This window comes from Cannabis sativa, chromosome 6, assembly GCF_029168945.1.
Source record: "Cannabis sativa cultivar Pink pepper isolate KNU-18-1 chromosome 6, ASM2916894v1, whole genome shotgun sequence".
Taxonomy (NCBI): Eukaryota; Viridiplantae; Streptophyta; class Magnoliopsida; order Rosales; family Cannabaceae; genus Cannabis; species Cannabis sativa.
In genome coordinates this window covers 64,802,253-64,813,005 of record NC_083606.1, presented here as the reverse complement: position 1 = coordinate 64,813,005, position 10,753 = coordinate 64,802,253, and the positions used below count along the sequence as shown (strand labels likewise).

General features: G+C 44.5%; 1 protein-coding gene across 1 annotated transcript; it reads left to right on the top strand.

Moving 5' to 3' along the window:
• Window positions 1-2,019, top strand: LOC133039342 (uncharacterized). The gene has a single exon (XM_061118214.1). It carries the CDS (start codon window positions 1-3, stop codon window positions 2,017-2,019), a length of 2,019 nt encoding a protein of 672 aa, XP_060974197.1.
• The last annotated feature ends 8,734 nt before the right edge of the window (window positions 2,020-10,753 follow it).

The window sequence follows — 10,753 nt, the reverse complement described above, 5'->3', positions numbered from 1 at the left end:
ATGGGAGGAGGGATTGAGAAGGAAAATCACACTGATAATAACGACCTCTCAGGCAACCATACCCGATGCATGCATGAAGAAATGGGAGAAAAAGGAAACTTAGCGATTCAAGAAGCCCCAGTTCACCATAGGGATCAGCCCAGAAGGACGAGGGACGAGGTGGAAGAGATAACTGAAGCGGAAGCACTCCGCACAACACCCCGAAAGCAAACCATGGATCCAACAGTTGCTGGAAATCCGTCAACGGCGAGTAAAGAGACGGAGAGGCTACAGGAAATGATGTGGAACAAATTGATAGCATTAGAAGCGAAAAGCCAGATGGGAGTACACTGCGAATGGGCTCGAATGGAGGGGTCAACCCTTTCACCGTTCGGGAACCACATCCTGCGCGTGGAAGCCCCTCAGCGTTACGTGGCCCCTAAATTAACAGAGTATAACGGGACAGGAGAACCCTCGGAATACGTATGTCAGTTTGAGCAAAAAATGTTAACTGTCTCCGTCCCACTAGAGGACTTGGAGGCGATCAAGTGCAATACCTTCACGCAAGGATTGAGAGGACCCGCTCTACGTTGGTTCCACAACTTACCATCCAGCACAGTAAATTCTTACCAGGATCTCATCCTAAGATTCCAGGCCAATTTCGCGATAAGTGTGCGAACCGCCAAGGTGGATACAGACCTAATGTTAATACACCAGCGCCTCGACGAACCTCTGGAACATTTTATCAACAGGTTTAGCGAAGAATACGTCAGTATCCCGAAATGCACTGATTCAGTGGCGACAAAAGCACTAATGCAAGGATTGATACAGGGTTCAGAATTAAAGAAGGCGATCATAGTGGAACCTGGCCTGTCCCTCACAAGGGCCCTGACTATGGCAAGAGGATATGTGGCCTTGGAAGTAGAAGAGAAGCGACACAATGAGGAAGTGTCGCGCGAAACTTTGACATCAGGAGATACTTTCCTCTTCGAATCTAAGAATCGAACACCAGCTGCACGGCCTCATAATAAAACTGACAACCGCTCGGCCAACGAAAGGAACACCCGAGGGACAGTAATGGTGAGTATGGGTGAGGCGGGGCAGCCGCACGCCCAGCGGGGAGAAGAGGAGCTACCACGGATGACCATTACCCTAACTGAGTTGATAAGACGACTGCGGGGATTGAAGGAAACCAAATGGCTCCCAAGAATGACCACGGACCCCGTCAAGAGAGATAAGGGGCGATATTGTGCTTTCCACGGAGAGCACGGCCACGCAACCTACGAGTGCAGGCAGTTGAAGATAGAGGTCAACCGTCTAGTGAAAGAAGGATTCTTCCGGGACTGCCTCGTTTCGGACATCGCACTTTACATCCAACGTGGGAGTAACAAGAGCCAGGACCAGTCCCCTCCACCGTACATTAAGAAAACCGTAAATGTCATCTCGGGAGGGTCAGACCTAAGTGGGAATTCAGTACGAGCTTCGATGGCCCATGCCCGACGGGTCCAATCAGTAAGGGCTATGACGTCAATTGACAGCGATGGCCCTGACGTGCTCTTATCATTTAACCGAGGGGAAGCCTCTGAATTAGAACACCCCCACGATGATGCTCTTGTCATCACCCTGGACGTTGCTCATGTTCGAATGAAACACATGCTTGTCGACACTACTGGGAGCTCAGCCAACATTCTGTTTGCCGGGGTTCTGAAAGAAATGGAAATCGAAGACCTAAAAGCCCAGGACACCCAGGTCACACTGGTAGGATTCTCAGGTGAAAGCGCTGTTGCTCGAAGTTTCGTCCAACTACCCATCTACGCGAACGGAGTCAACAAATTAGTAAAATTTTTAATTGTGGATTTCCCGTCGGCCTACAACGCCATCCTCGGCAGGCCGTGGATTCATGCAATGAAGGCGGTCGCGTCGTCCTACCATCAAGTAATTAAGTTCCCCTACAAGGGTGAGGTAAGGGAGATTCGAGGGGACCAGCTGGGGGCCCGTGAGTGTTACTCCTCATCTTTGAGGAACAAAAACAAGTTATAGCAATTAATCAACTCCTCGACCCCGACGAAAGAACAATCACCGGCGCTAGAGGAGTTGCTGGAAGTACCCATATACCCAATGGACCCAGCAAAAATAACCTATATCGGCACGAGACTTACTGGAGATCGGAAGAATCGAGTCATAGAATTATTAAAGGAATATGTCCAAGTATTTGCATGGGATCACTCAGACATGCCCGGAATAGATCCGACCATCATTACTCACAGATTGAATGTAAACCCGAACTACATCCCGGTCAAACAGAAGAGACGAAAAATGGGAACAGATCGAAACAAGGTAGTAAATGATGAAGTTGCAAAAATGCTTAAAAACAATACCATCGAAGAGGTACAATATCCAACTTGGCTCGCCAACCCCATGGTAGTTCCCAAAAAGAATGGAAAGTGGAGAGTATGTGTAGATTTCACTGACTTAAATAAAGCTTGTCCAAAGGACATTTTCCCGCTGCCACACATTGATATGATAATTGACGCCACCGCGGGGCACGAACTAATGAGCTTCATTGACGCCTTCTCAGGGTATAATCAAATAATGATGCACCCTCCCGACGGAGATAAAACATCATTCATCACTAAACAGGGGACATACTGCTACAAGGTGATGCCCTGTGGACTTAAAAATGCTGGGGCAACGTATCAGCGAATGGTGAATAAGATGTTCGCCCAACAATTGGGACTTACTATGGAAGCTTATATCGATGACAATGTTAGTGAAATCCAAAGATGGCGCTGACCACGTCGATCATCTGCGAGAGTGTTTCTAGATCCTCCTCGCCCACTCGATGAAGCTCAACCCAGCCAAGTGCGCTTTCACTGTCGGATCGGGAAAGTTCCTAGGTCATCTAGTAACTCGACGAGGGGTAGAAGTGAACCCAGACCAAATCGAAGCATTTCAAGCGACAGGACAACCCCGCACCGTGAGAGACATCCAAAAATTAACAGGTAAGATAGCCGCCTTAAGCCGCTTTATCTCAAAACTCTCAGACAGAAGCCTTCCATTCTACGACTTACTAAGGGGAAACCGCAAATTCAATTGGGACGAAAAGTGCCAGCTGGCCTTGGAGGCATTGAAAAAATACTTGACAACGCCTCCCGTCCTTTCAAAACCAGAGCCCGGCGAAACCTTGCTCCTCTACCTCTCCTTGTCTAAGTATGCTGCAAGCTCAGTACTGGTAAGGGAGCAAGGGAAGACGCAGTTACCGATTTATTACACCAGTAAAACTTTCTCGGGGGCAGAGGGAAGATACCTAATAATCAAAAAATTAGCATGGGCCTTAGTCACTTCAGCAAGAAAACTTCGGCCGTACTTCCAATGCCATACAATCTCGGTCATGACGTCTTTCCCACTAAAGCGGGTCTTGTACAAGGCAGGGTATCCGGAAGACTAATGAAGTGGGCGGTAGAATTAAGCGAGTTTGATATACAGTACTTGCCCCGGACGGCTATTAAGGGGCAGGCGCTGGCAAATTTTTTGGTCGAGATAACCCCGGAGCCTATCCCGCCCGAGAAGGAATTCGCCAGAAAGGACTGGCTACTGAAGGTAGACAGATCCTCAAATGTCAGAGGAAGCGGAGTGGGAATAGTATTGCAATCACCCGACGGGGAAATGATAGAGCAGTCTCTAAAGTTAGGCTTCCGAGCTACCAACAACGACACTGAGTACGAAGCTCTAATCCACGGGACAAAACTGGTAAAGGAAATGGGAGCCGAGAGGGTACTAGTCCAGTCAGATTCTCAGTTGATAGTTCAGCAGGTCAAACGAGATTTTGAAGCCAAAGAACTGAAGATGGCCAAGTACTTATCCGAGTTAAGTGACGAAGACAATACTTCCCTAAGACTACAAGCTGCTGACGACGTCGAAGAAAGAAGGGAGCACACCTTGACCCGAATGCAGAATTACTGCTCCGCGGTGGCGAAACAATACAATAAGAAAGTAAGGCCAAGGAAATTCCTCCCAGGGGAACTGGTCCTGCGGAAAGTTTTTCAGAACACGGAAGAAACCCGAGCGGGAAAGTTGTCCACCAACTGGGAAGGACCGTACCGAGTGATAAACCCGACGGGAAATGGGGCATACAGGCTGTCCACCATGGACGGAGCCGACATCACAAGAAGCTGGAATGCAAGGTACCTCAAGAAATTCTATGTATAAATTAAAAGTTAGGAACTTTAAAGTACATGGAAACCATCATCGAAATTTCTCTTTAAAATAAATAAAAATGAGGGGAATTCGGAAAGTATCGTCCAAGTTAAAAATAAAAAGAATAAAGACCTTTTACAGAAGGCAACAAAAAAGACCTTTTACGGAAGGCAACAAAAAAGACCTTTTACGAAAGGCAATGCAAAGACCTTTCACGAAAGGCAACATAAAAGACCTTTTCACAAAAGGCAAGAATAAGACCATTTGGTACGATAATATATAAAGCACAAAAATCGTAAGAGGACAACCAGCAAGTACAACATAAAAAAAAAAACCAAAAACTCCTTTCGAAATTAAAACGTATGGATAAGCAAGTACATGTCGAGAAACAACAGAATATAAAGTAAAATTATCATTAATAAAGAGCAACAAGAACACGAAACAGAAAATCCATTACCCCACCTTACACAAAAACTAAAGTTTTATGAAAAGAGAGTACTTTCTCTATTTTCAAAAAACTGGGGGGAGTAGTGGCCCATACAAAATATGATAAATGGGGTGTTATATAACGCCGACGGCGTAAACTTACAAAATTTACATAATACAAACCCAAAATATGAAAAGGTGCCGACGTAAGCCTACAAGGTAAATAAAAAAAAAAGGAGAGGAGACCCCCTACACGGAGAAACTCTCCCTCTGCTGAAACATCCTCCGCATTGCAAGCCACCCCCGACAGTTGGAGAAAGAAGGAGGGCGTATGATCTCGGATACCACCTGAGGTAACTCTTGAGGGAAGGAAGAAGCAGATATACAGAAAGCTGAGGGGGAAACATCCGTAGGAGCAGGGACTTCTTCGAAGTTCTCGAATTGGGCAGTAGACTCGATCTCGAGATAATAAGCCGTTGTTGTCTGAGTCGAACTTCCTTCTGATACTTCAGGCTCCTCCTTAGCCGCTTCGACTGGTGTCAATGTGGGAGGAAAAATAGCAAAAGGACACATATCCAAAGGTGGCGCAACATCGACGCGAGAAGCAGCATAAGTTCCAAGGCCCAATGCAGCTTGCTCAAAGCAAGGACAGTTGCAGACCTCTGAAAAATGCAATGGAGGAAGTGTAGTGGGCTCAAAATCAAGAAAGCTAGAAAAAGGGTTCAAAGAAAGAAAAGCAGGATCTAAAGGCTGCAGTCCTGAGAAAATGTTGGAGGAGGAAGGCTCCTTTGAGTAAGGTATCTGATTTTCGGGTAGGGAAGACATAATGCAGGAAGGACAAACGAAGAGCACAGTTGAACTGACCCAGAAAACTAAAAGAGAGTTGAAGAATATTCTAGATAAAAAAGGAACTCAACGAGAAGCCTATTTATACAAAATTACATGCAAAATAATAACCATAAAAAAGAAACGAAGAGTCACCACTTTGTTTTAAAAACACGTGCCTACTAAAGCACGTGCACTCAAATTTCGAAAAACACCCGTAAGAGTATATATGTCATCCCACTTCCCAAAGTACCCCATTTTTTTTTTAAAAAAAAACTCTTGGAATGAATACGAATAATTGTATGTATAAATGATTGGCAATAAATACACCTAAAGGAGCCACAACTCCCCCAACATCACTTAAAGTAGGCATAAGACATAGGAAAAGACAACAAGAGTAATAAACACGAGCCTATTCAAGGATTGCAAATACAAGTTACATAAATATAACTAGAAACAAAAAAAAAAAAAAGAGAGAAAAGAAATAGAAAGACATATTAAACAACGGTCGAGTACAGCCAAAAAATAACACACAAAAAGTGACGAATATTTAACAAAACCTAGAACTTAGGAGTTAGAAGCGTTCACGGTCGGGATGGTGCCAGCAGAGTATGCACAGGGAACCAGGGATCACAATAGACCCTCAAACAACCCTCCTCAGACACCGACAACAACCTGTGGGGAAGCTCGGGGGTAAAAAGGAGCTCCCTCCCTTAAGCACTCTTCCATTCGTCTTTCGTTAGCTAAACGCTCCCTCTCCAAGTCCTCATGCCAGGCCCGCCGGTTCCGAGCTTGCATCCGACGGTTATCCCGGCGTCGCTCAGCGCGCAGGCGAAGGGCATGGAATTCAGCAGGCACCCTTGTGGCAGCTGAAATATTACGTCCTTCATTCTCAAAGAAATTCTGCAACCACTCTTCATCAGAAGATGAAGACGCATCGTTGCACCTAGCCCTGTAAGCCCTCATCATCCTTCTAACAATAGCTTCGCCACTGGGCCGGTAGTAACGTGAAAAAATCAAAGGACTTGGGGGGGATCGATCCCCGATGTCAGAATGGAACTCATCCCCGCTTGAAGATTCAGGAAGAGGAGAACCTGAGGGATTTGACATTTCTGAAGTAGGGAAAAGGAAAATAAAAAAAAAACGTATTCGTATAAAAAGAGAAACTTAGAAGCTACGCTAAAAAGACACCATGAACAAAGGGAAGTGTTGGTTTAAATAGAACACAAAAGGTGGCCAAGGAAAGGTAAGAGGAAGGCGAAAAGGTAAATCCACCCACATATAAGGCATTAAATGGCAATAGATGCGCATTCCCAGGTGTCAAAACGTTTCGAAAAAATACCCCCCCTCTCCCTTGTGTAAACGACCATAATAAGGAAAATAAGATTAAAACATAAATCCAGAGGAAAAATCCTTACAAACCCTTAAACAATAAACGAGACAAATAAATAAAAAGATTGTTCCATAAATTTGTCCTTGAACAAAAACGATATAAAAAAAACAGCATAATAACAATAAGGAAATTGTCCATAAAACTTGTCATACACGCATAAAAAAAAGGGGGCATTAAGGAAGTTATTGAAATATGAGTAGGGAAAATCCCCTCCCATCTCTTTAGGCTCCGTCGTCGTCCTCGCCCCTGCTGCCTTCGTCAGACTCTGAGGGAGAATCCACCAAATCTTCATCCTTCTTAAACTCGGAGTATTTCGCAAAGAACTCGTCCAGATTCCAGGTATCTGACTTGCCCTCCTTAAACTCGGAGTACAGTTTAAAGGACGACTGATAACTCCCACTAAGGAATGCCTTTTTAACTTGGCCCGTCAGGATTTTAATCTCCTTGGCCAAGGATTCCTTCTCAGCAACCACAACCTTTTGGGCCTCAGCCGACGCCTTCTCGGCTTCGGACAACTTTCCGCTCAAGGAAGAGAGTTTGTCCTTAGCCGTCTCGGCCTCAGAACGAAAAGCATCACGTTCTTGCAACAAAGTGGCCTTCTCCAAATTCACCGCTGACAGACTAGTCTCCAGGGAAGCCACCTTGCCACTTAGAGTCCCCTTTTCTGACTCAAGGGCCGACCGAGTAAGGTCCCAACTCCTTTTCTCTGACTCAAGATTGTCGGCTTTGCTCTTCAAAATCTTAATGTCGACCTCCAAAGCGCTAATTTTAGTGAGAGCAGCCGTCTTCGCAGCAACAGCCGCTTCATAATTCTTCTTGTAGTGAGAATAGCCCTTGGCCAAACTCTCCTTCTCCCTGTCAGTTTGTGGGGCGAACTTCATAGCATGGGCACATCTCAAAGCCGTCTAGCAAAAATAGAGGTACATATGAGTAATAGTAAGTAAAGCAAAAACTAAAACGGATCGAGGCACATGCAAAGAGTAAAATACCTTTATTCCTGAGATGGCAGTGTCCTTTAAAATAGAATCACGCCCGTGGGAGATGTAGAAATCATCATCAGGTTTTCTGACGGCGTCCAGGAGATTTTTGAAATAATTCTCAGCCGATTCCTCGAACGGAACATCCTTCTTGATCCGAAAGACAGGATTCTCGTCCCATTCAGCCGACATCCGCGGGGGATGACTGGGTAGAGGCAGGGAGCCTCGGCCGGAAGAGAAAGATGTAAGGTCAGTTAAAGCGGGAGAAAGGGCAAGTTGGGAAGTCGACGGCACGCCGAGGAGAGAGGCAGGAGTCCGAGTAGGAGAAGAGGATGGAAACCCCGAATTAAGGCCCGGTGTAGCCGTCGGGAGGGTCTCAAACTGAGAGAAACCTTCCCGATCAGGAGGCCCTAGATTGGAGGCTCCCGTCGGGGCCAACCCCCCGGAATTGCCTTCACCTTCACCCACGCACAAAAACACCCCCATTGGAATCAACATCAAATAAGCCGTTAGTAAAAAAAAAAAGAGAAGAGAAAAATACACAAAAATCTACATACGACAATGGAAAATAGTACAATTGAATAACCAAAGGTACAAGAAAAAGAGAGAGAGAGAGAGAGAGAGAGAGAGAGAGAGAGAGAGAGAGAGAGAGAGAGAGAGAGAGAGAGAGAGAGAGAGAGAGAGAGGAGGGGGAAGAAAGAGGTTGAATAATAAAAACCCAGTAATAGAGATAAGGAAATTACCGGTAGCCCCCCAGCTCCGGTTAATAAACGTGGCCGTAGGATCGTCGAAAACAAACTTAATAGGACCTCGGGCAAAAAAGAACTTTTCCTTCCACCCTTTATGGGAAGTCTCTAAGTCAGTCAACAAGGAACGACTTTTCCTAGGACGAAGGTGCTAGCGCCCCGGCTCTTTTTCCATCAGAAAATAGAAGTGGATGACGTCGGATACTTCCCACTGAACGCCCACCTTATCCCCTAATACAATCAGACCCAAAAGAATAGCCCACACATTAGGAAGTAACTGGGCAGGAGCAAGCGAATAATGTATAAGAAATTCCTTAATAAGTCTAGGAATGGGTAACCTCAGCCTAATCTTCGACTCAAACCAGTATGAGTGTAGGCATACCCACTCATTTTGAGAGGAATCCGCCCTCTCATGCTGTTTAGGAAGCCTAACTTCGACCCCCGACAGAAAACCACGCGACAAAACTAAGGAGTCGAGTTCACGCCGGGTGAGGACCGACGGACAACTCGACCTAACATCCAGATAAGAACTACCCAGAGCATGTTTTTGCTTTTTGGCCTTCTTCAACGGGGGAATTGCTAGAGTAACCCCTTCGGACGGGGCTGCCTGGCCACTAACGCCCGCCTCGCCTCCAGAACGAGAACGGGGAATAACGGAGATGCTGCCTAAACACTCAACTTCTGGGTCGTCGGGGACTTCAACGTTTTCAGTCTCCATAGGAGGACTATCAGAGACTAACAACGATTCGACGAATCCAGGAGCAATACTCGAGGAAAGAGAATCGGAAATCGAAGGAGAGACACCTGGACAATCCGTATTCGACATTACACCACAGCCAAAACGACAATCGGAATCCAAAGCCTACCCAAAAGAAAAAGGGGAGAGAGGCTAACCCTAAGAAGAAAACTGCCCTTACGATCTAACCATAACGAGGAAATGCCAGGATTAAAAGGGGAAATAAGAGAATAGGGTAGAAGAAAGGGGAAGATCCCAGAAGAAAAATGGGAGGGAAGACAGCGGAAGGATGGTAATACAAAAAAATATACACGGTAATTAAAACAAAACGTATAAAAGGGGTAAAAATGAACGAAAAGAAGGCAAGGATGAAAGGAAGATATAAAAAAGGGGAGGGAGAAATAAAAAAGGATAAAAAAGAAATTAAACTTAAGTTAAATAGAGAAGCATAATATATATACCTGAAGACAGCAAGATCTAGCACAGAGAAGTTGAAACGAGCAGCAGAGAGAAAAACACGAAATGAATTTTCGAAATTGGTAGTCTTATACTCGAGAGTGCGCCGCCAAAACACAGAGGGAGGTTAGGGAATTAATAGGGCATTTATAAGAAAAACGGTTCTCGAGGTACACCCATCACATCAAGGGTAACCGCCACTTCTTAAGAAATTGAAAAATTCAAAATTAGGGAACTGTACACCAAAAAATATATATGATGAGAAATCAGTAATAACAAACAAAAACTGATATTAAAACTGCTAAGGCAGTTACCAGGGGCAGTTCTGTTGGGTTTTATGCCCTAAATAAAACTCATTTCAATATAATCAAATTTACTTATTAATATAGATCAGAAACAACATTTAATGTTGCATGGTTCACATGATTTATTTCATGATTATATGTACATAATGTATGAATTCATCTGAAACCCTTTTCACATACTTAATCCTGTTTATTGTGTTGTCAACACATTGGAAAGTAAACATGACTATGTGAATAAAGTTTCCTAGATTTATCAGACATAGGGTTTTACTGATATGATAATCTACAACAGAGTTTACTTGCATTTGGAGAAATGCTATGTTCTTTCCAGAGCATTGGTTAAAGTAAAGCTCAGGTTGGATGCATGGAGTATGCATCGGAAGGGACTGATATTGAACTTTGACTTAGATTTATTAAACTTACCGTAATATCTATTCAAGTCAATATCGCCTAGTTGATCCTAGATCAAATGTTCTTAATCTTGTTATGATTAGGCTCAATCTTGAAAGGCTATTCGTGTTCTTTGATTTGTTAGTTAAGCCTACTTTTAGGTCAGGGTGATACGTACATTTTGGGAACACGGTAGTGCAATTGAGTGGGAGCGCTAGCATAAACATGGAATCTATAGATTCTATCTGGCGAATAGTAAGCAAAGGATGATCTCCTTCGAGCTTGACCAAACGAACATAAATGGTGGAGTACTCATTTCACAT

Coding starts and splice junctions, on each gene's coding strand:
- LOC133039342 (XM_061118214.1), top strand. CDS start 1: ATGGGAGGAGGGATTGAGAAGGAAAATCACACTGATAATAACGACCTC.